At 38.1% G+C, this 25,622-nt stretch overlaps 2 protein-coding genes across 20 annotated transcripts in view; one reads left to right on the top strand and one right to left on the bottom strand.

The window, feature by feature from the left end:
• Positions 1 to 13,357, bottom strand: part of DROSHA (drosha ribonuclease III) — a 120,272-nt gene extending 106,915 nt beyond the window's left edge. For 3 of the 9 annotated variants that reach the window (XM_045863093.3, XM_054504678.2, XM_064596818.1), the window contains exons 1-5: positions 13,129 to 13,278; positions 11,927 to 12,053; positions 10,957 to 11,022; positions 9,109 to 9,942; positions 5,058 to 5,150 (exon numbers count right to left, since the gene is read on the bottom strand). In XM_045863093.3, coding sequence (XP_045719049.1) covers positions 5,058 to 5,150; positions 9,109 to 9,942; positions 10,957 to 10,976 — 947 coding nt within the window. In that variant the 5' untranslated portion in view covers positions 10,977 to 11,022; positions 11,927 to 12,053; positions 13,129 to 13,278. Of the gene's footprint in view, positions 1 to 5,057; positions 5,151 to 9,108; positions 9,943 to 10,956; positions 11,023 to 11,926; positions 12,054 to 13,128 lie in introns of all 9 variants that reach the window. The other 6 variants (XM_064596817.1, XM_054504684.2, XM_045863136.2 and 3 more) reach the window with 5 other exon arrangements.
• Positions 13,358 to 13,430: 73 nt separating this feature from the next.
• The window catches only part of CUNH5orf22 (chromosome unknown C5orf22 homolog), a 61,692-nt gene continuing 49,500 nt past the window's right edge, over positions 13,431 to 25,622 (top strand). For 7 of the 11 annotated variants that reach the window (XM_064596821.1, XM_064596822.1, XM_064596820.1 and 4 more), the window contains exons 1-8: positions 13,431 to 13,611; positions 14,826 to 14,971; positions 16,987 to 17,136; positions 18,846 to 18,887; positions 19,308 to 19,737; positions 21,743 to 21,805; positions 22,042 to 22,163; positions 25,428 to 25,494. In XM_064596821.1, the coding sequence (XP_064452891.1) occupies positions 13,510 to 13,611; positions 14,826 to 14,971; positions 16,987 to 17,136; positions 18,846 to 18,887; positions 19,308 to 19,737; positions 21,743 to 21,805; positions 22,042 to 22,163; positions 25,428 to 25,494 (1,122 nt within the window). In that variant the 5' untranslated portion in view covers positions 13,431 to 13,509. Of the gene's footprint in view, positions 13,612 to 14,825; positions 14,972 to 16,986; positions 17,137 to 18,845; positions 18,888 to 19,307; positions 19,738 to 21,742; positions 21,806 to 22,041; positions 22,164 to 24,573; positions 24,773 to 25,427; positions 25,495 to 25,622 lie in introns of all 11 variants that reach the window. The other 4 variants (XM_064596824.1, XM_054504676.2, XM_054504670.2 and 1 more) reach the window with 4 other exon arrangements.

The raw sequence follows: 25,622 nt of genomic DNA, 5'->3' as shown, positions 1-25,622 counted from the left end.
CAGGGGGGAATGGGTGGGTGATTAGAAAGATTACATATACTGATTACTTATTGATATAACTTCTAAATGTTACAATGTATATATTTTGTTACCAGAAGTTACTGTAAAGTAAAATGTATATACATCCACTGTAGAAAGCTAATAAAGCATTAACAAAAATAAAACAAAACTCATCCATAAAACCACTCCAAGATAACCACTACATTTCACAAATGTGTTAAAACATATAGATATAGGACTATATATACATAAAAATATACACAGTTTAACAAAAAAAAGGAACTCCACAGCCTGCCTTTCTCACTCAAAAGAAAATCAGGAATACCCTTCTATTTCAATACAACTATACCTGAACCACTTTTATAATAGGTGCGTATTTTTCTTGTTATACATGTAGCCATAATTTGACAAATCTGATCAGTCATTTAGGTTGTTACCTTTTTCTTTTTGCCATCATAAACAATGCTACTGTGAACACACTTGTGTTCTTTGTACACTTGCCATATTATTCCACACAGAGAATGCATACTTTTTTTAACGCTTCTCTCTAGATAGGTAGTACCAGTTTAGACTACAATCAAAACCATATGTGAGTTCCCATTTCCATACATCCTGTCAACATGATTTTTTAATCTCTGCCATTCTGATGAAAGAAGTTATCTTATTTAACTTGCAATTTTTTATCACTATTAAAATAACGTTTCATGTTCACTTTCTTTATGAACATCCCAGTCATATGCTATGCTAGTATTGTTAAAATTAGGAGTACAGTCTTTTTTATTCATTGAAAAAGTTTTTTTAAGGTAACTGCCCTTCTGTCAAATGGAATGCAACCTCTTTCAGTTTTTTTCCTTTTAATTCTATTGCTATATATAACTTATACGGCCAAATCTAGAGATTTTTTTTGTTTACGCTGCCTGACTTAGTGTAATGCTTGGAATCCTTTCCCATCCCAAAGTTAAATAAATATTTTCTATTTCCTTCAGTTACTCCTTAACATAAATTTTTTTTATTCTACCTCTCCGAGATAGAAGACAGAAATCTAATTTCAGTTTTTCCTCCATATGGCTTGTCGATTGTCCCATCAGTTTCTCCTCTGATTTGAAACAATTTTATGATAGATGTAAATTTTCATATGACTTGAATGTTGCTCAATATCTGGGATATTTTATACCCACATCAAACTGCTTTAATTATTCTGTGTATTGAACACTTTAATTCTACTAAAGTAAGTATCCCTGCATAATATTTTTCTTCATTATTTTCACTTCTATTCCAAGGAAGAATCAGAGTCATTATAAAGTTTTAAAAGTAGTAGTTCAACTTAAGTTACATTAAAATTATGGATTATTTGAAGAACACTGGTATTTTCACGACCCTGTTGTCCACTTCCACTGTGGGAACATGGCATGCCTCCATTCACTTACATCACCTTGTCTTCAGCTACATTTCTAGTTTTCTTCACACTGATCTATATATTTTTTAAGCTTATTAAGATATTTAATTTTAGGGGCGCCTGGGTGGCTCAGTTGGTTAAGCGACTGCTTTCGGCTCAGGTCATGATCCTGGAGTCCCTGGATCGAGTCCCGCATCAGGCTCCCTGCTCTGCAGGGAGTCTGCTTCTCCCTCTGACCCTCCCCCCTCTCATGTGCTCTCTCTCTCTCATTCTGTCTCAAATAAATAAATAAAATCTTTAAAAAAAAAAAAAAGATATTTAATTTTAGTTAAATTTTCAATAGTGAACCTACATTTTTTCCCCATTACATTTTCTTAGGTGTTTCTGGTATTTAGGTTTCTTAGGTGTTTCTGGTATTTAGCAAATATATTAATTTTAGTATGTTTCTTTTATAATTTCAACTTCAGTGAATTAATTCTCATTGTTTCTTAGCTGATCCTCTTGAATTCTCCTGCTAATACCATTAGCTAATAATGGCAACTCTTAGCTTCCACTAGTATGGGGTTGGCTGGTTTGTATGTTTATTTTAGTGCTTAATGCAAGCCTAACACTTTGCTAAGCACTTTACTGACACTCACATTTAATCCTTAGAAGAATGCTATGAGGTAGATATGAACATCTCCTACGGAGGAAACAGAATTAGAAACTGCATCACTTGCCCAGTATCACAAAGCTATTAAGTGGTAGTTAAACGCTAATATGGTTGTTTGACACAGACATTTTGACATGTACTAAAATAACACCAAATGTTTATTGCCGAGAAACAGGGGCAAAACCATCCTCACGCCACTCTCCTTGAAGCAGGTGTCCTGAATGATGGATGGTCAGGGTTGTCTGTTGTGAATATCAATTAATATTTTTTTAACACTTTGAGAGGGTCATTTCAAAACAGGAGCAAAACATCTTCTTTAGGAAAGTGTCTCAGGCACTCCAAATGTCAAAATCCAAACTTGAACTTCTTTCTTCACAATAAGCTATACTACAAACTGTAAGTTTTCTTCTTTTACAGTATTTATATCTCTGATTTTAATCTTCTCATCCACTGCATTAGTTGGAACTCATAGAATCCAAGTCTCTGCCTTCTTCACAAGCTACTGGTCACTGGAGAAGAAACCACTAGACCAAAGAGATTTCCAGCACTCTACATTAAAAATCACCAACCATAAATGGGGTCCTCAATGGTTTCTATCAACATAGTATCTGGCTTTTTTTCCTGTCCTTAGCTCCTCCTCCATCGGCCCTTCCTCTCTGAACAAACTCTTCCTCGTTAATCTCATCTAATCCATGGCATTTGGTATTTCCAGCTGGGATCTCTTTTCTGATCTTCACACCTGTGTACCCAATTAACTACCACACAATTCCACTTGGTTGTCTTACAGATTCTCAAACTCCACATGCTCAAACTGTACTCATCTTGCATCGTTCTTAGTGCTCCCCACCCCCAATGGGGAGCACCAGGTCTCAGGTGATGGCTGCTGACTCTCCTTCCCTCACCCTCAGTTATCCTACTGACTCTATCTCATAAATGCCTCTCAGTTACCTCTACGGCTCCCCATCACCACTGTCACTGTGCTGGCCTAGGCATAATCCCCTGTACGGATTACTACAAAAGCTGTCTAAACTCACTTCCCAACGTCCACGCTTGACCCTCTCAGAGCACTTGTCTACACTGCAACCTTCACACATGCTCTTTTCTCTCCTTCTACCATCCCCTTCCCTAATGCATCCCTATATACACTTCAAGTATCAATTGTAAAAAAGGTAAAATGTCAATTTTTCTATGACTACCCGAGACTGAGCTCTCGCTGTTGTGTTCCCAGAGCAACGTGTAATTGCTCTATCAAAAGCACTTCTCATGGCACTTAACTTTCTCATTCCTGTAAAGTGGGGACTCCTGTGAATGACTGTATCACTCACACCAATGTTTGCAATGTGTTTTGTTCACTTGTCAGGTGACAGTGACAGGCAATGGAGCCGCATCTTTTTCCTAACTTGGATGGGAAGGCCTGAAAGGTTTCAACACTAAATTTGGCTCTTCTGAGATGGTGTCAGTCATGCTCATCATGCGATGATATTCTCCATCATGTTAAAGAAGTCTGCTTATATACCTAGTTTACCAAACCTTCTATTTATAAAAGGATGCTGGTTCTATTTTAAATACCTAATAAACAGGAACTGAGACAGCTCTACAGATTTTGACACAAAGAATTAGTTATAGATTTTCTAATACTAACCTATTTATCCATGCAATCTTGGACTAAACTGTTATTTTAATATGCTCCTGAAAACAACTGGCTAATATACTAATCAGTATTTTCATATCCATATTCAAAAGAGAGATTGTTTTGTAGTTTTCTTTCCATTAGGTTATGTTTTGCCATGTCGGTTTTCTGGGCATCACAGCATGAGCTGAGCTCTCTTTCCATCTTCACCAATGTTCTAGAACAGTTTAAAACTTTTTTGGAGGTGGTACAAATCCAACTTTTTCAATTTTTTTTCCATAGTTACTTGCCTATTAAAATTTTCTGCTTCTTATGTGATTTGTAATTTTTGCTTTCATAGAAATCAACCCATCACATCCAAGTTTTTAAATTTTGTGAATATAGTATCTGTACTTATACCAACATATTAGAATTTTTAAATACCCTTCACTCTTATGATACATTCTTTCTTATACCTGATGGAGTATGTTTTTCTTTTCCTGATTTGCCACTTTTTAAATCGTATGACCTTTCAAAGAAGTCTTGCATTTACTTCCAAATATTGTTACAGTGCTATAATTCTGTTTGCTATTTCATTAATTTCTTTTATCTTTAAATCCCTTTTTCTGCTTTTCTTATACTCTACCAATATGTAGAGCCAAGTAATCAGATGATAATTATATAAACATATTTATATATATTATAATTCTACATATAAAATGTATACATACAGTTACCATTTATTTGACACTAACTTTGGATCCAGCTCTAAGTGTTTTTACACCTATTCTCTCAATGACTCCTCATCACTCAATAAAGCAAGTGTAACAGTTCTTATTTTAGACAAAGACACTGAAGTTTAAAAAGGTTATATAACTCTGCCCAATATCAAAGTTGGGAGAATAACTGACCCCAAATCTGTCAGATTCCAGAGTGCTGTGATTGATTACCATTATATAATTTTACCTCTTGATATAGAACTGGTCACACCCTGTAAGTTTTGGTTTACAACAATCTCAATGTCGTTCTTCTAAATAAAGTGTGACTGCAGTTTTACTTTTTTTTTCTGAAACAAGTAAATTTAAGAGCATAATTATGAATTCCCAGGGTTCTTTTTTAAGCCTTGAATATTAATGTGTATACAGTTTTATAGCAATTGAGGTCAGAAAAACTGGCCTGTATAATTTCTAACTTTTTGGAAATCTATCAAGATTTTCCTTGTGCATCTTCAATACCTCTTGAAAGTAAAGGTTTTTAAGTTATTGGCTGTTTTAGCTTTTCACAGGGCATTTTGGATAGACTCTTAGGCTAGTTTGAAGACTTGGTGATTATTATGCATAAGCACAAAACCTGAATTCAAGGAGATCTAGGACTTCTTTCAGTGTCAACTCCTTGCTTACCTTCCAGATCTCTTATACTCTTTTTTGTAGGACCTTTCCAGAGATGGTGATCTTCGGCTGTCCCGGTGCCTGTGTCTCTCCCGTTCCCGCTCTCTTAAAGGAATTAAGACACAGAGCTGTTTTCAACAGAAAGACTCAAAAACACCATCTCTTTTCACTGAATTCATCTTCTAAATAAATGGACCTCACCTACAAATTTTTCAGGCTCTATTCTCCATGGGACATTTTTATTCATCATTTATTAAAGGATAAAGGAGCTTTTCACTTTACAAAGTTAACTAACTTGGACATTTTTTGTTGTTTTCTTCAAAGAAAGAAGTCATACTTGATGCTAAGCAGCAAAGGGACTTATGATAATCTTCTCTCCAGATGTTCCAACCAGCCAATCCTCGGTTGTTTAGCCTACAGGGAAAACTTTAAAGGATTCTACTACCTAGTGATTTCTAGAAAACTCCCAATTTCATCCATCAAATAAATGTAAATTAAAGCTTTTATTGTGAAAATTAAGATAAGGTTCTACAATTAAAGAGTTCTAAACTCTTACAGGTTAGAGGCCTGAGTGGTAGTTCTAGGTATCGCTGACTGCCATGAGATTGTAAGTCACTTTACCTTGAAATGCTGTTTTCATCTGAAAACAACTCCTAATGGAGACATTGGGTTTATGCAACGTAAAATAGAATGAGGGATTTTAAAACCTTTCAATGTAAAATGGGAATTTAATAATGATAATAATAATAACTTCTGAGTCTATTTAATAAGTATAATGAAGATCTGGAACAAAACTTGGAACTCTAGTGTGTTTAAATCAGAACTAAATCTAAGGGAAATAACCATCCAATCTTAGAATAGAAAAAAAAAAATGTTATATTAGCCTGAGTCCAGCTAGAAGACCATAAAAATGTCTGAATTCAAAAACATCCCCCAACCAATAGCCAAACAGAAGAAATGTAAATACATTGAAAATCAAAACTTACAAAAATGATCGAGAAATGTGACTGTTTAGATTATTAAAACAGAAATTGTTTTTTCACTTAAAGATCACCCCTCCTCAGGAAAGATTCCTCTTAACATATGTATAAGCCTCAGGTATACACCAGCTGTCCAAAATAAAGTAGCCAGAGCTTGGGATTCTACATTCTTTATTTGATACACTTCTAAAATTAGTTTACTGGGGCCCCTGGCTGGCTCAGTCGGTAGAACATGCAACTCCTGCTCTCGGGGTTGTGAGTTTGAGCCCCACACTGGGTGTAGAGATTCCTTTAAAAAAATTAATAAATGAAATTACAGCTTACTTTTAAGCAGTAAAATCCCAAATAGTGAGTGGTACCACATGACAGATAAAATGTAACGTGTAATAGCATGGTGGCTGAAAAGAATAATCGCCTGTATTTGCTAATAAAAACTCTATTGAGAGGACATCCCTAATTTTTTATTTGTATTTTAACATGTGGGCAATAGAATTTTGCATTTGAGAATGACACTTCTGATGATGATTGCTACCTCGGAGTGGGTATGAATTGAAAAGGCCAATCTGGATATACAGCACATTAGTAACATTGTTTAATGAACCCATTTAAAGCAAGAAAAACAATGTTTGGGTTGTTTTTCCAAAGACTCTTCGTTGTCTGCAAGCATTAAGATATTCCTTAGTACATAATACTAGCTCTCTGATGGCTACACGTTGTACTCACCAGGACAGCTATGGGGATTATTGTGCTTTAGCACCATTCAGTGCACTGTCCCCACCAGACTGCAGAAGAGCATGCTCAGTGTACTGCATGAGATTGTTTCTTTTCCCATTCCCCAGACTAACCTTGATCTTTCCTGGTAACAAATACACATATCCACTTCTTCAAAAACTTCCTCTAGAAATAGTTAGTCCTAAAACAATCTGGTAATCAGTATTCAACCATATTTTAGAGAAGAAAAAGAAGATGGGATCTGAAAAAGGATAGACTGACTTACCCTAAGAAGGAGGGCAGAAGTAGCCAGAGGACAGACTACAGAATTTGCATAAATTTAACACAATCTAATGCACAAATTTGTGAAGTTTTGGTTTTCTCCAATATACTTCTAGAAATTATGCTAGGACATCCCATGCCCGATTTCTATTTCACAGAGACATTCCTTATAAGACAGATGACTGACACTCTACCTAAGACCTCAAAGGGAGCCTACTATCACGTGGCCGTGACACTAAGGCAGCTCCAGGGCAAACACCCCAAGAGCATTACAAGACGACTCCAACAGAAATAAAGGCATGTAGAAAGATGAGCTAACTGCCTAAGCAGGTCTTTACTATGTGAAGGAGTTGTGGTTTAGGATAACGCAGATTAATGGCACCTGATTTCACTTACCAGTAGAGATTCTCAGTTGACAGGACATGAGGTTCTTTAAAGAAACACATAGCTCCAAGTTTAAGCCTGATGCAAGAATTTAGGATTTTTATAGCAGAGTCCTAAAAACTTAACTACAGCACCCCAAAATGGAAAAAAAAAATGCCCATCTAGAATGTTGAGTTCGGAGCGAAGTGTTTCCCTAGAAACAGGATTATTAATGATCATTTCAAAGTCTAAAGACAACTATTAACACTTTCCAGTTTAGATTTTCACCATAAAGTTATCAAATACACTATCATAGGCCTCTGCCAATTAGTCCCTCAGAAAATAATTAAGGACAAAATTGACCAAAAACAGTAACTCACGCTGAAAAGATTTTTTAGAGTCTATCAACTCTCAACCAGCTCTGGCCCACCAGGAATCAGTCATTTCTGCAGGAAACAAGTTCCCTTCTACCTGCCACTGGGCATCGGGAAGAGGAAACAACACATTTTGCTTCCAAACCTTCCAAGTACTAATCACTCTCTTCAGGACTAAGAATGACCACTACCATTAACTGGCAAAATGTTCAGTCATGAACATGAAAACCAAGAGCCATGTGAAAAACGTGGAAACCAAGAAGTGAACTGATTCCACAAGAGCCAAGACCAGCTCTCTACAAACGCACATAGTGAAGTGACCTGGTTTGGGGCGCTCAAACCCTTTTAGCACAAAAGTTCCATAGGACAACGAAGGTAAACACACCACAGCGGACAGAAAGAGAAGCACCACTACTAGCTCGACAAACAGAAAGCTTCAACAATACGAAGAGTTCACTGAAGGTACAAATTCTTTGGTACGGCTGTTATCTACACAGTTTTATTTTTCCATCTAAACCACTGGTTCTTAGACTTTTGGAGAAAAGTCTTGAGATTCTGCTGAAAGGTACCAATTTACTTACAGAAAAACATGCATACACATAAAACTCTGCATATAACTTCAGAGCATTTCTATAAACCCATCTATGAGTTCCAGTTTAGAAATGCCTGCTGGAAACCTTACTTTCTTATGTATATCTGGTACAAATATTTGGTCTCTTGAAAAAAAAACAAATGTAATTTGGAATGAAGCAGTATTTTTCAAACACAACTTTCTTCAATATGAATACATTTCAATGCAACAAAATCAAGTTAAAAACTATTTTGAAAACTTTGATGTGTAACCAATGTTATTGCACTTTACAAGGAAACAGAGCAAGAAGGCAACTATGTACAATAAACTTCCACTTATCCTAAAAACCAGAAAGCAAATTCTGCTTAACTAGTTCAATTGATAGCATACACAGATCAATTCCAAAAGAACTCAGGTGCTTTAACCTGATACGGTGATCATACTGAACAAAAGTAAATATGATAATGCAGAAAACACACGAAAAAGCAGTATGTGAACTTTCATTAGAGCGCCATTAAATGTGAGCTGTATTATGCAGAGTAATGAGCTTACACTCATTGCAATGAATCTACATTGATAATTTTGAAATGCTTTTCAAAAGTGGCTTTTCTAACATTAACTACTTGTCAGTTGTCTCTTCCTCTTCAAAACAGTCCCAAACACGCTTTCTTCCCTTTATAAATCAAAATGCACTGCGGGACCGTTTTGGTTTGGTTTTCTGAGAAACCCAGATGGCCCGTGTCTGGACCTCTGCAGTTCATTAAAAACAACGTGTGCTTTACCTGCTGCGCTCATAGCTCCGGTGACGGGAGGGCGTTCTCCCTCGGTCATAATCTGATCTGTAGCGGCTGTCTTGTCTTCTCCTGTCAGGACTTCGGCCTCGTTCCCGCCGATCCAGGGACCGATGCCTCTCGCCTCGCCCATGACTGTGATCCCGGTGCCTGTGATCCTCGTAGTGTTTGAGCCTTTCCGGGGATCTTCTCTCGCTGGGAGCCTTGGGGAGTGGGTATGGAGGGAGGTGCCTAAAATGAGGACTACTGCTGTTATTAGCACTGGGCGGGAAAGAACTGGGGTTGTTCTGGAAGCTATTAAAATTGGGAGGTGGGAAATTATGGTGTGAGTATCCTGGAGGGTACTGATAATTGACCTGCTGTGGCATGACAGGAGGGGGTGGGGGGTGGGGCATGGAAGGAGGGGGCATCATGAAGGGGAAAGTGCCTTGTCCAGGAGGTGCTCCAGGGACTGGGGGGTTATTAGGACAGGGCATCGGAGGTGGCATAGGAGGAAAACAAGGAGGCACGGGGAAGGGGGGCCTCATCTGGTGGTTTGGGAAGGGGGGCCGTATAGGGCAGGGAGGAAGAGGGCCTTGGGCTGATGGAGGCATGGGAGGAGGGAAGGGGACAAAGTCTGGTCGTGGAGGCAGAAAATTGGGGGCTGGAGAGTTCGAGAATGTGGTGGAAGGGGCACTTGGAGGTTCGTATTGATATTGCACAGGAGGCTGCTGAGGGTGAAGCAGTCTCAGATTTTGGGGCCTGAAGGCTGGGGCTGAGGGTCTGGCTCCATGTCCTCCCCGCCCTCGGGGACACCCTCGCCCTGGGTGGAACGACATTCTATGACTTTGCAGGAGGAAAGAAAAAGAGAAAAAGAAAAAAGAACCAAAAACTCACCATAAACAGGGTTTCGCAAACACCTTACCATCTTTAAGAGCAACTGACAGACCCCTTCAGCCACTGGATTATTCCACCTGTCTGATGTTGCCATTCTCTGTAATACCTCAAACTCCTTATGGCCAATAAACTCCTCTTCCCCTGTGTCAGTCCCTGGCTTCTGTCGCTCCCTAAAGCTGCTCCTCCTCCAGAATGAACTCAACATCCCACTGTTTAATCATTTGCTGTTGTCCGTGCTCAGGCTCCCCAAAAATCTGATCCTTGCCATGTCATCCTACCCACACCCCACATTCTCTACATCTGCACCAGCATCTTCCTGTCTTCACCTTCCTCCACACTCAGCAGAGATTCCACAAATGCAACATAACAGGTCCTAAAAGGAATTAATAACCCTCCCCTCCAAGACAATACCACTGGCTCCTCTTTTCGCGTTTCCTATCTCGATAGATAATAGCATTTATTGGTCCTCAAATCATACACCAGGGAATTATCTGGTAACTTTTCCTCCCTTATCCCTTTTAGCCAAAAATTTACTTTAAATTCCCATCACTTCTGCTTCATATAAATATTTCCTGAGTTCATCTACTTCACACCATCATTTCTTCCCTGGCTACGATAATAACACCCTTGCTGGCCTTTCTACAATCACTATTACCGCCCACCAGGCCTTTGTCAGGTTCCCTCTCTCACACTCCATGCTGCTTCTTGGCAGGTCCTACAGTAATCACAATTCACCAACTAATTACCTCCTTCCAACTTTCACGTTTGGCTGCACCTCAGAAATATAAGCTCCACCAGGACAGGGCTCTGGACTGTGCTCCTAGCCATGTACCTGCCCCACGTGAACATACTTCCTCCTCTCCGCACGTATCAAAATCCTTCCCACTCTCCAGGGCCCAGTGCCAGTGTTTGCTCTTCTCTCTGCTCTCCCAAAACTCCCACCATTACTGTCACACCACTCACCACGTATTGCCTTGCATCATGACGTACTGTCTGGATATGTCACATCTTCCACAGAAAATATAAGCGCTAGAGGACAGAAAGAATAAAATAGGCATAAAAATGTTTCCCAAACTGCTAATGTCTGCAATCATCTTAACACTGATTTTGCATTCTCCAATGCATTGAGCATACTGACAAAATTAAGAGTATGTTCCCCAAATTAAAGTTTACAACTAACTTTGAAGATGTCCTTATCACAATGAGACTAGCAATCAAATTCAAATATAATTTGTAAACACAACAGGTATCCTTGATTTCATCCTCAGCTTTCCATTGAAGAATGCTGTGAACGTGAATGACTTTCCAAATATTTAAGCTTCAGCAAATATTTTAAAAACTCAAATAAATATTAAATACAAAAAACTTTAATGTAGAAGCATCTTCCTAAAGTCTATCTAACTAAAAGTTTTACCAATAGGCTTAAGGTAGATTTTTACAAAGGTTCAAGAAAATAATGTCAGATTATCTAGCTGTATCAATCACTGTGCTTAATAACTAGCAGGCATCAAATAATATCTGATTTATGATTATCATTCAGTCTAAGCCTTCATGATAAACCTATGACCTACACAGTTGATCTTGTCACCACGGGCTACTCATGGCTCATAGCCAACAGAATCTAATTCAAACTCCATGCTTGGCAATTAAGGCCTTCTACAACCTGGACCCAACTTCTTCTAGGCTTATCCTCCATCACCTTCCCTATGAAGTACCTATAACCCCAGATTTTCCCAGTTGCCTAACATACCAGGTACTATCACCCAGCTTGCTCTTTGCTCCCGCTCTTCTAAAATCCCCTGCTCTATGAATCTGCCCACTGACTTTCATCTACCTATGTCAAATGCCACCTCTTCTGTGAAGCCTTTCCTAGTTCCCTTTAGAAAGTAATCCCATTCCCTCTAGACTTACTTACTTCTTTTACAGCACTTACCAGAGACTGTCTCATATTATAGGAATGTGTGCACATTTCTAACTCCTCCACTAGATTATTAGCTCCTTGAGGACATGGGTTGATTCATAGTCATTTCTGTATCCTTCACAGCCCCTGGCAGAACATCCTGCACATAGTAGGTGGTCAATAAATGTTTACTATCTCATCAATGGCATATGTTTCTATGTTGCTACTGTACACTTCCCTTTCACATATATCCATGACATATTTGCATTATCAAAACCAGACAAAGAGTAGGCCTTTTCACAGATTCATGCGATATTCAATGAGCCTATACAAGTCGCAGGCCCTGTGGACTCAAAGTTGAGTAAGACACATAGCCAGCAAGACTCAAGCTCTGAATTCACTTTAAAAAAAAAATACCTTTTTAAAAAAATAAATAAGTAAGGCAATAAACAAGAGAAAAGAGGTATGCACAGGGTCTAGGGGAACACAAAGGAGTGTGCTGAACCTAGAAGTGGGAAACAGGATCACTAACACTTGTACAGCGTGTAATAGTTGAACTTTCGGGATTAGATCCTCATGGATGTTTCTACAGAGAGAGTATCTGGAAACACTGATTATGAAACTGACATATCGAAGGCATAGTCAGACTGCGTTATGGATGCAAACTTTAATTCAAAATCAAAAGTCAAGGAGTTCACTGCAACTGGAAAAGTACTTATTTTCTGCGTCTGTCTACTCCTAGGTTGCTGTTCGGAAGCAGGGAAACCGAGAGAGCTGTCTCGCATAGTTAAAACGTCCAGGGGCATCAGTCTATGTTGAAAGAGTTGCAAAGTGTGCCCACGTTATTAAGAACAACACCCTTTCCCTCACTTGCAGCCCCAAGCCAGTCACCTTCGTCCAGCGGATTTGTAATTGCGTCTTTCCCCGTTTGCATCTCCCGCCAGACTGTGAGCCCCACGGGCTCACGGGCTCCCTCCGCTCCGAGACCCGGGCGGCCCCAGGCCTGGACCACCGCATGCGCTCCATAAATGAATGAAAGGCCGCATTTTTCACTTCTGTTTGTTTGCGGGATTCGGGCCTAGGGTCGCTTTTTTACCCTTAGCTGCAGATCTGAAGAGGGACTGCCCGACCTTAACTCGAAAGCGCCTCTCGCCCCAGCCCCGGACTCCAGACCCGTTTAAACCGGACACTCGGAAAGGCTCCCTCTTCCAACACCCGCAAGTTGCCCTTTTTACCTACAAAAGGTTCTCGGGCCGCGAGGTTGCCGTCAAAGCAAAGCCAGGCTTATTCTGCAGCCGCCAAGACCATAGCGCCACCCGCGCCTCCGGAACAGGAAACCGAGAAAATTAAAAAGCAAACCTGAGAAAGCTGGACCGCGACAGGGAAAGCTCTTGGACTGGCCACAGCGCCTTGTGCTCGGTGATTGGCGCGTCAATGAGAGCGATGGACACACAAGCCAATAGCCTTCGTAGAACGCCCCGGCGCCCGCCCCCTGCCCTCTACATCTTCCAATGAGGAACCGCAACCGGGTGAGCGCGCGTTTCCACCCGGGAGGGGCTGTGGGGCTGCAGCTCCGGCGTTGCGGGGTCCTAGCCTCGCGACTGCGGCTCGCTGGGATGCTGCCGCGCGGGAAAAGCATGGGCGACTCTGTGGGAGAGCGCGGTCGCCTCCGGCGCTACCCCAAGCTCCCAGTGTGGGTCGTGGAGGATCACCAGGAGGTGAGCCGGCGGCTGCTTGATCCTGGGGCAATATCGCGCGAGGGCCAAGGAGGTTGCGGAGCCTCCGCATTGAAGGCCAGAGATAAGCAGAATTTGTTATCCGCGCGAGTTCCATTGCTGTGGGGAAAAGCACCGAGACGACTAACTTGGGAGACTAGGCGCTGACGTTTATTGAATCGCTTACTATGCGTCGGGCAACTCATTTAACCTTTCTCGGTTCGCCCAGAATCCCACACCAACAACTGGCGGCGTCGGGATTCGAACCTGAGCTTTCTCACTGCAGAGCCCCGTGTCCCTAACCTGCAGGATGACGCAGGCTTCCAGCTTCCCCCGGCGTCTCCGTCACGGCGCGGCTGTGTGTAGGCGGGAAGCTTTTTGTAAAGAATGTGGGCTGCGGTCTGTGGTATAGGGAGTGTCGTCGTAGCACTCAGGGCTGTTGGTATTGGGTGCTTGGCGTGTACAGAAATCTTTTTACAGCGAGCCCTGCTTTGATAAACACGGGCGATATTTCCTATTTTTATGGCAGCGCTACTTTGGAGTAGCTAAAACGGTGCCTTAATCTAGTCTTCTGGAAGGGAGGCCCGTGGATTCGAGACTTTTTTTTTCTTTTTTTTAATTAATAGGCATATATCTGGTTATGAAAGGGGGAGAGGGTGATTCCGGATTCATGGATGGAGAAAGGAAGTTGAGTTTCCCAGGACCCAGAGATAGTGTGTATGGGCCTGAGAAAGAAGCACAAGGTTTTCAAATTCAGTATTAAACCTAGAACTACAGGGACTCTAACAGGACAGGAACCTTGGAGACCGCCTAGCCTGGCTCCATCATCCTAAGGTGTGGAAAAGGCCAGAAGACCCAAGGTAGCTTGAACACATCCTATGACAGAATGTGTATTAACTACCAGTGTTTTCCTGAGGGCCAATCCTTGTCTGTTTACCCACATTATCTTTTGAGTTTGTGATGGGGCAAGATCGGAGCAAGAGACGCCCATTAAAGCCTTTGGAGGTGCAAGCTGGAACTTCTGAGGAAAAAGTAAAGCTTGGGAACGCTATCTAAACCCATCTACAGTGAACAAATTTTATATTTTCCTACTTTTTAGCAACTCGGCGTGCTTCAAATTATGTGTAGTTATGTTAAGCATTGTTTTTCAGGCTGCAGCTGAGCATATGCTCATGACTGCAGTGCTAATTCCGAATGTGTGCCTGTGTTTTCTACAGGTCCTGCCTTATATATACCGGGCCATTGGCTCAAAGCATCTTCCTGCCAGTAACATAAGTTTTGTGCATTTTGATTCACATCCAGACCTCCTCATTCCTGTGAATATGCCAGCTGACACAGTGTTTGACAAGGAAACACTTTTCGGGTAATACGTGGTTTTTGTTAATGATTTTTTTTTTTTTTAAAGTAGACTCTGCCCCCGATGTGGGGCTCAAACTCAAGACCCTGAGATCAAGAGCCACATGCTCCACCAACTGAGCCAGCCAGGCATCCCTCTTAATGATCTTTTATGTGTTTGAAATACAATTTGCAGTACATGATAAACAAGGGAAATAGACTTTGCTGAGCGCATGAGTTTTGTTTTTGTTTTGTTTGCCTTTTTTATTTTATTTAGAGCAAGTGTTGACAGACTTTTTCTTCAAGAGCCAGATAGTAAGTATCTTAAGTTTGCTCACTGTATGGTCTCTGTTGCAACTACTTATCTCTGCCCTTATAGTAGGAAAGCAACCATGGACATTGTGTAACAAATGGCTGTGGCTATGTTCCAATAAAACTTTATTTACAAAAACAAGTGGCTTAGCCAATGTTTGCCAACCTCAGCTTTAGAATATAGAATTTTAGAGGTAGAAGAGACTTTAGAAGTTACCTAAGCCAGTTCTCCCATCCTCTCCCCTTTAAAAGTCTGGATACTAAGGCGCAAGAAAATGTGTTTTAAACACGTTGTTCAATGGTTGTATAGGCAACACATCTTTAATTTGTATATCCTTCCTTCCAGTATTGACACCTTCCAACCTCTAAATTTGTACTACTTTCCCCTAGAAGGGTCATATATAATATATTTCTAAATAAAGACTTACTAGACTCTCTTCTGTAATAAAGTTCTCTGAAATTCTGCCACTGTCTCATTATATATGCATTTGTTAGGATGTAGCCTAGTCACACAATGTAAAAAATTACACACATAGCAGTAATTTTTCTTTATAATATAAAATTAAAAGATAGATGCTAGCATGAATTAACTTTAGCCTACTACATTTCTTTCAGTTGACCTTTTCCAGAACCCCATTTTAGAGAACTAATTTCTAAAGAAATGTGGTAGCTCTACCATTGTTGTTACTCTCTTTTATATTTAGAGGTTTTATATTTTAGAAATTGAAAAGAATTATGAAACAAGTATGCAGATTGTATAGTCATAGAATAATAATTCTTAAACTTTTTAGTCTGAGAATTCCTGTACACCCTTAAAAATTACTGAGCATTTTTCTAAGCGTGAGTTATATCTATTCACATTTACCATATTTGAAATTAAAACTGAGAAATGTTTAAAATATTAATTCATTTCAAAATAGACTTCAATATGTTAGCATAAATATATTTTTATGAAAAATATATTTTCCAAAGCAAAAAATATAGTAAGAGTAACAATGTTTAAGTTTTTGCACATCTCTTTGATACTTGTCTTTATAGGAGACAGCTAGATTCTTATATCTGCTTCCACATTCAGTCTGTTGCCATATGTTGTTTTGGTGGAAGTAAATGAAGAAAATTTAGAAAGTATTTTCATAGCCTTTTCAGATAATTATGAATATTCAGTAGCATACCAAAACTAACAAGTAGTGGTTTTTTAAAGCTTAATTCGAATGTAGAATCCAACAATTCAGATTTAAGTCTGAATAACAATTGTATGTTGATCACTCTTTCTTTCAAGAAAAATGGTGTTCAGCTTTCAATTGAATCACAAGTGTTTTTCCTTGAGACAACCGTTGTACTTCAAAGTATGTAGTAGCAGGAGTACTTTTTGTGCATTTCTCATTTTGCCACCCAGAATATTTAAAATGTATACTCAGGATCAAGGTTTAATAAAATTATGAAGGACCTTTTTACATGAAACTGGCTTTGGGAGGGGGCAGTGGTGCTTGGTAGTGAAGAATACAGTGACTACTAGTAGAGTTGGTGCCATCGCCTTGATTAGTCTTAGGATACCAACCCACCATTGTTTTGCACCATCAGTGCAAATGTCAGTGCAAATGTCAATACAATGAAAAGGGGAAATGATGCCTTAATGCCATCAGGAAAATTGTTAAACTCTTGTTCTAGGTGAAATTACATTGGGGAAAAGCCACTCACTAGTAGTTTCCATGCTTTCTATTTCTTTTTCAGAGAATTAAGTATTGAGAATTGGATTATGCCTGCAGTTTATGCTGGCCATTTTTCTCATGTGCTGTGGCTTCATCCCACATGGGCTCAGCAAATCAGAGAGGGCCAACATCACTTTTTAGTAGGCAGAGACACTTCTACCACAACAATCAGGTAATTTCCTCATATTTATAAGAGGGAATGAATGCTTCTTTTATCTTATTTTGAATCCCCATAATAACTCATAAGTTGTCTACATGCAAATGGGCTCTGATTAAGCCTCAGCTCTTTTAAAGAGTTCTCATAACAGCAGGAACAAGTTTTCAAGTGCCTTGACCTTCTTCACATACCATTTATATTTTGTTGCTGGTCACATTGGTTTTGAATAATAGGATCTTCATCTTCTGGAATTCTGGTTCCATTGATGACTAATTCCATTAAATGAAGTACCTTATCTATTTATCTAATGATGCATTTTACTGTTTCCTTACAATCTAATTATTGTCTGCTGAATTGAACAATTAGCAGTGAAAAAGCAAAATTCCCTCATTTCAGATTTTTTTTTGGTAAATCCAATGACTAAAAAGTAGATTTGGGGTGTTAGTTTTAGTAATATGATTAGCTTTAGATAATTAAAGTTACAGCATTCTTTGACTTGAGTTACATGTGCAGCTGGTTTTGTTATATAAGCTCTTTAACCAATGTTTTATGGATATTGCAATACTGTAATTATCTTTAGAAATATCATCGTGTTCTTGACTTTCTACATTCTTTTGTGATGGGGTGAATGTTTTAAGCAGTGAAACCATAACTTTCTCAAAGGTGAAGGAGAATGGAATAAAATGGTAATACATTGAAAATGAAATACAGTCTTTCTCATTGAAAGTGATACTTTTTATTTCTGATATATCCTTAATGATACTGTTAGTTTTTGTTGTGTGTTCTTATCAATTGCACAAATAACTTTGTTGTGTATCCATGAAAATTATATTTATTGAGGATGTTATACTAAATAAATAAATAGGACTCCACATAGAATAAATATTATATATAATACTGGTGTATGTGAGAGAATGATAGTGCTTTTATTTAGTGCTTCAGTGAGTAGTCCTAAGTTGACCTCTAACAGGCTTCTGCAAAATCAGATAATTTTGAGTAATCTGAAACAGACATTTGAAACTCAATGTATAATAACAATATTAGGAAAAATTTGATTATCTGGTGATTTTACTTAATCCTGCAAGTAAAAGTTTGCAGAAGAGACACATACTCAGGTATGCAGTCTGAGATGCATGTGTTTATACAGATAAGAACAAAGTGAAGAGTTCTTTATTAAAGAAGAATACGAATTTAGGTTGGGGGATACAGCCTTTGTCATTCTTTGGATGGCACAATTTACAATAAGCCTGGATATTAGCTGTATTATGTCATTAGTCTTATTTTGGAAAATTAATAGCTTTTTAAATTTAAGGCTGTATAGCTGGAGGAAGGTGAGTAGGAAATAAATATTAACCATTATTTTAGTTGGATAGAGCCCGACTCTGGAAGAAGCATTTAGTTTTGCTATTCCAAGTACTTGCTAAGGCATAATATAGTTGAAAAGCTAAGAACATACTGATATGTCTAAAATCAGAAATCTGTAACTTGTAAAATGCATTCTGCATGTGTATAAGATATTTTGAAGTTGTTTTCCATATTAAAATATTACGGTTATACAGAGTTTGGCAAAGCTTTGAAACACATCAGAGGGAGCTTTTGTTAAGAGAAACTATTTCCAGATGTAATTTTTCTCTTAAGTGATTATTTGGATGAAGTTGCTGCTGGTATGAGAGTGATTCAGAACACTAGCTGAAAGAGGATCATTTCTTTCTTTCTTTTATTAGAGTTTACCACACACAGTCCAGGGCCTATGTGGCAGTTTACAGGTTTGGAAACCCCATTTCCTTTTATCTTTTTGCTTCATCTCCAGAGCATTGCCTTTGTCCTCATAGCCCAGGGTGGGCTTGCCAATTGCATGTTCATGCACCAGTCAGCAGGTGGAGGGGAGCAAGGTTATATATGCTTCTCTTCCACTCACAGCCTTAGTCCAGGACTTAGTCAAATAGCCACACCTCGCCACAAGATCAGCTATGAAGTCCAGTCTCCTTCGGGCAGTTATGTGCACAGCTAAAACTAGGGGGAAAACTATTTCTGTAGAAAAACAGGAATTAACGAAAGTAGAGAGAACTCTTAGTTTTTGTTAAATATGTTCTTTGTTACATTTCTGCAGTGCTTCAGAAATGCTATATGAAATGTCAGCTAATTTGTCCATTTGTCTTTAAAATCGTTTTTTTCCTCTAATCCAGGGTTACAAGTACAGATCATTACTTTCTAAGTGATGGTCTTTATGTAACTGAAGACCAGCTAGAGAACCAAAAACCTTTACAATTGGATGTAATTATGGTAAAACCTTATAAACCCTGTAACAATCAAGAAGAAAATGATGCAGTGTCTTCTGCTAAGAAGCCAAAGCTAGCACTGGAAGATGCAGAAAACACTGCCTCTACTAAGTGTGACTCTTATTCAGAAGGACTGGAAAAGGACACAGTGACACAGAGGAGGGACCAAACTTGCCTAGAGCAACCATGTTCATGTTCTTATGAAAGCCAAGAATGTCAGACTACAGTCAACACTGGGGAGATTCTGGAAATTTTGAAGAAAGGGGATGCATTTATTTTAGATATTGACTTGGATTTCTTTTCAGTCAAGAATCCCTTCAAAGAAATGTTCACTCAGGTAAATGTGGTATTTTTGAAATGTAGATCTTGAGAATTGTATGACATTTCTCTAGATCAGGGATCAGCAAACTTTCTGCAAACAGCCAGATATAATTACTTTATTGGGGGTCCCAAATGATTTCTATCACACATTGTTCCTTGTTGTTGTTAAACCTTTTCAAATCATATGCACCTATTTTTTAAATTGAATTATGTACGTGCCTTTCTTAACTCAAGGGCCATACAAAAACAAGTTGTGGGTTGTGGGTTGCTGATCCTTGCTCTAGATAGTATATATTATTTCGTATTTATTAATTGGGGTAATATGTACATGGGTAGTTGAAAAAACTAAAATCCCATGGTACAAGAAAGCGTATGCATTAAAGAATGTCACTTTCTCACCCCATTCCCATTCCCTCAGTTTGTTACCTCAGAAATAAACATCATGGCCAGTTTCTTGATGTATCTTTCCAGAGATATTCTACATATATAAAGTTCTGTGTGACAAATTTTCCACTGGACCATGAGGTGCCTGATTACACATGTACTATTTGTAGCTAATGATTCAGGCCTGTGATCCTTAGGGTACCTCATCAGATCTTAAATGCAGAAAGCCAGACGGTATTAGCCTGCACAGATCTGAGATGGGACATTTAAGAAACCAATAAATTCATGCTCCAAGTGTGCATTCCTGGGTGCATTTTATGACACAGTAACTGCTTACTTTAAGATTTGGGAGGCTGTTCAAGTCTGTCCTTTTTGGGATTCAAATTAACTTTTTTCTACCTAAATTCAGTGTTTGATTAGAATGATGTTGCACTTCATGATCCTAATTCACGTATGTATCGGAAGCCATTGTGATTTATCAAAGACCTCTAAATAGGTATTGATTAAAAAATAGGTAAGATTTGAGGATTTAGTGTAATCTGAAACAAGAATGAGGGACCTAGAGTACTCTCCCAAGTTGCAAATAAGGGAGAAAAATTGCTATTTCTTCCTGCTCTTGTACATGGAGCCAGTGGTTATAACCATAAGTTCTTAGAATCATGAAATGACCTTAGAACTGTTTAGAAAACTTGAATAGGCATATCTGAAAGCTGAAGAAACTGACTTTAGGAATTTATTTTACAAATATACTCATCAAATATTTTTAATGAAAATTACTACAAAGTTATACAAGGAACTTAATGGCAGTTACTCCTTTTCCAGTGCTATTAGGAAACCTGGGAAGTGGAGATTTTTGTATCCTTTTTTTTAAAGAGCATGTGCAGAAGTCCAGAGCAAGTTAAGTTCTGTTTGTTACTTCTAATGCTTATTAGCTGTATGATCTTGGGAAAGTTACGTAACCTTTCTGACCCACAGTTTCTTCAAGTATAACATCAAAATAATCGCACGCAATGCATAGGATTATTATGATGAGGGTAGTGGCACAACATTGTGCTTAATGAACTTCAGCTCTTGCATATAAACTCTTCCCATACTCCTAAAAGGGATTATTGGGACCAGATATACCACCTCTAATGGGGCTATTTAGCATGCTAAAGGGGAGACATTCTCCTGCAACGTCTGTGCTTAGAAGGCATCATTCTTCATTGTATCTGCTCCCAGTATTGCCTTTGAACTTCTGAGTTCTCTTCAGTGGCTAGGGAAAGGGCTGCAAAGTGAACTTGGAGAGTTTTTGTTGTTGCTATTAAAGACATGTATATTTCCTATACATAGCTAAAATCTGTTTAGATCCTTGGATGTATCCATTTAGAATGTAGAATATTATTAGAAATCTTTCATATCAAGTCTTTTTCCATAGCTAATTTTCATACATTCTTGTCAGATAGAGTTCCCTAAAGCAATGACAATGTTTACAATAACATCTGAGTTATACATTTTCTCTGATTTTCACAGACTAATCTTTAAAGGATTATCTAAGATATTCTCCTTATATCATAGCCATTTTTTACTTAAAGCATATCATTGAGAAAAAACTTGGTTTTTTTTCCTAGTATATGGATTTTTGTTTTGTTTTCCAGGAAGAGTACAAAATCTTACAAGAGCTGTACCAGTTTAAAAAACCTGGTACCAACCTGACAGAGGTATCCTTCATTTGTTTCTTTTGGGTTTTGTCTATTTATCACATATCTAATATCTCATAGCTCATTAGAGTGCTCTCAAACATCTAACCAAAATCTGTGTGTTTATTGGGGAAGCCCATGGTTAGTACTTAAGAAGTCATGGTTTTAATTAATTGAACTGCTATTTTCATTGCAATGGGATTTCACTTATTTTTTCAAAGAATAATTATAATCTTGGCTTTTCAATGTGTTTAAAGGAAGACTTGGTAGATTGTGTTGATACTCGAATTCATCAGTTAGAAGATTTAGAAGCTGCTTTTGCTGATTTATGTGATGGTGATGATGAAGAAACTGTACAGAAATGGGCTTCCAACCCTGGGTAAGACCTTGAAACATTTTTTCCCCAACTCTATTTTAGTGCTAGATATATTGTTAAATTTGCTAGATAAATTACTTTTGAATAATCAGTGTTAAGTGCCAACACAAATTTACTAACAATGGTTAGCCTTTACTGAGTGTTTTATATGTGCCCAATTCTAAGATTTTACTTTTGCATTTATCTCATTTATTCCCTACAACAATCTGATGGCTTCATTGTTATTATGTTCATTTTATACATGAGGAAACTAAGGCACAGAGGTTTAAGTTGCTCAAAATCACATAGTAAGTGGGTATGTGCTTAATCGTTGTGCAGTGACTGCCTCTGTGATATATAAGATATGGTGCTGGTCTTAGGGAAGATTAAAGATTGGTAAGACAGCCCCCATTCTAAGTAGAATAAGAAAAAAAAATTAACCTATCAGTAAAAAAGTAAATGACTAGACAAGTAAATTATGATGTGAAAACTTGCCTCCTTTTAAGGATAGCCCAACTATGAGTAGAAGCTCAAGCTGCCCATGGCATGAGGGAGCAGGATTTGAAAGCTGGATTCTTCATCAGGTCCTCTATTGGGCCGATTGTCTCAGCATTAACATTACCTTGAAAACATGGAGAGAAAAGTTCTTTTGGCGTGATCATCTGTCATTTTACAGGATGGGGTGAAGAGTGCCTTTAGTATTAAAGCAAGTTTGAAAGAACGTTGACATAAATAGTATAGTTACTTTTCCCTAAACTAATTCTATTTTTTTTCTAGTGCAGTGTAGTTGACATACTATATTCTATTAGTCTCAGGTGTACAACATAATGAATTGATATTCTGTACATTACACAGTGCTCACCACAGTAAATGTAGTTACCATCTGTCACTATACAATGTTTTTATGATATCATTGACTACATTCCCTATGCTTTAGTTTTTATTCCCGCAACTTATTTATGACTGGAAGTTTGGACCTCTTAATCCCCTTTACTTTTTTCACCTATCTCCCCACCCGCTCTTGCAGCCGTCAGTTCTTTGTATTTATGAGCCTGTTTCTGTTTTTTTTGTCATCTGTTCTGATTTTTAGACTCCATACACAAGTGAAATCATGTGGTAGTTATCTGACTTACTTTGTTTAGCATAATAATCTCTAGGTCCATCCATGTTGTCATGAATGCCAAGATTGCATTATTTTTTATGACTGGGTAATATTCCATTGTATATACACACCACACCTTCTTTATCCATTCATCTGTCATTGGACACTTGGGTTGCTTCCATATCTTGACTTTTGTAAATAATGCTATAGTAAAGATAGGCATGCATATATCTTTTCAAATTGGTGTTTTTGTTTTCTTTGGGCAGATACCCAGCAGTGAAATTACTGGATCATATGGTATTTCTATTTTTAATTTTTGTGGAACTTCCATACTGTTTTCCCAGTGGCTGCACCAGTTTACATTTTTACCAGCAGTACACCAAAGCTCCCTTTTCTCCACATCCTCATCAACACTTCTTAGTCCTTGTTCTTTGATTCTAGCCATTGTGACTGGTGTGAGGTCATTTCTCACTGTGGTTTTGGTTTACATTTCCCTGATGATTAGTGATGTTAAGTCTCTGAAATAATTCTTTAAATCATATAAACTCAAAAGGCCAGAAAACTAAAATAGAACCATCAGACACAAACTTTTTTGTCCACATGAGCATAGGAAACCAGAAGTAGCTTATTTTCAAATTAGTCTTCCACAAACTGAGATTATTCTCCACAGTGTAAATATAAGAAATCAGTCATAAGATAGCAACATAAATTAGAGAGTTAGAATAGTAGTACTTTGAGCCACTAAGACTTGTTATGTCATAGTTATTTAAGACAATTCATCAGATATCTAGAAGAATACAGAAGAAACTGGAATTGAGATTGCCTCTGGGGAGAGGAATTCTATGGCTAAAAGATGAAGTTGTAAGAGAGAAACATCTTTTGCTATGTGTGTATATTACCTATTCAAAATATTCAGTGTAATTTTTGTTTAAAAATAAAATATTGAAAAACATCCCTGAAATATAAATATAAAACTTTATTATCACTAAGGAAAACCATGGTATTATATTTATCACATCAGTAAATATTGACCAGGCACTTTAACATCAGTTCATGCTTTTCCTCTTCAGCATAGAGTGCTAATTCGAAAAACGATTCCCTCCTTTTTGAAATTATGATGGAAAAGGGAGATGTAGAAATAACTCATGGGATATGATTCTTTCTAGAAATATTGAAAAGTACCTATTATTTTGTGCTTCTATGATGTCTCAAGCCTAGCTTAAAACTTAGATGAAAACTTTGGGGTCCCGATCTGGCCCATAGATGGGGCTACCTTTCACTGAAACTCACTGTGCCTGTGAGCATGCCTGGTTAACTCTTCATCACCTGCAGGGGGTTCTCTCACAGACTTGAAGAAACAATGAGGCTACAACAGAAGAGAGTCCAGAGTGTGGCTGGAATTGGGGGAAAAAAGAATAGCACAAAGGAAAAGTGGGTGTGACAAGCAAGAAAAGTCTCCCCAAACTTACCATGCCCCTGAAGGGCCAGATCCTCAGCATGAAGGAGTCTTCACTATTAAGAAGTAGAGGAGGTAGGTGATTAGGGTCCAGAAGCCCAGAAAGTGTTTTTAATAAAAAGAAAGAAGTAACAGGATGAGTGGATAGATAGGCCTCCATGCCTCCCTTTTTCTTTCTTTTTTCCCCTCCCACCAGATGAGTAGATATTGGTGGGGGAGGCAAAATACTAGAACCATTAATTAATTAATCATGGCTTCCAAAGAGTTCCACCTAAATTAAATCACTTAAAGGCACTATAGTTAGTATACCAAATGGTATAGAACTTTTCCAATTGTAATTGTGTGTGTCAAATATGTTCTGAAATTTTTTTAACTTTTGGGAAACTATCTTTTTTCATCACTGTGTGCTAAAGGCACTTAGTTTTCTCGCTGATGAAAATAATTTTTAAAGTCACAGTAGAGCTTCCATTTTTAAAGAAGAGGAAAATCTCAGTTTCTTGAGTGCTAATTTTCAAACTTTAACACAATCTGTAATCTTGTAGGTAAGAAAAAACAGGGAACATCTATTTCTTAATATTTTAAGATGATATTTGAATATCTTTATCTTTCATTTCTCAAACATCATGTGAAACATATTGTTAAAGGTAAATTTTAAGTGTAATAGATCATTTGCTTCTATAATTGTAGTTGAGGTGGTGTGATGTTTAATTGAAGGGTGACTTTTTTCCAGAATGGAATCACTAATTCCACTTGTACAGAGTTTGAAAAAACGGATGGAAGTACCAGACTATGAAATGGTAAATACTTTATATTAAAGTAAATAGAAAGGCATTTTTCTGAGTAGAAAAAGTACTTTTTGTTAAAGTGGTTTTCTTTTGTGTTCCAGGAAAGTGTAAATGAATTATTTTTTTTAAATGAGAAGACC

This window comes from Mirounga angustirostris, unplaced genomic scaffold, assembly GCF_029215605.1.
Source record: "Mirounga angustirostris isolate CCGP_5_RB_7025 unplaced genomic scaffold, mMirAng1.0.hap1 SCAF_7, whole genome shotgun sequence".
Taxonomy (NCBI): domain Eukaryota; kingdom Metazoa; phylum Chordata; class Mammalia; order Carnivora; family Phocidae; genus Mirounga; species Mirounga angustirostris.
This window is presented reverse-complemented; position numbering and strand designations above follow the sequence as displayed.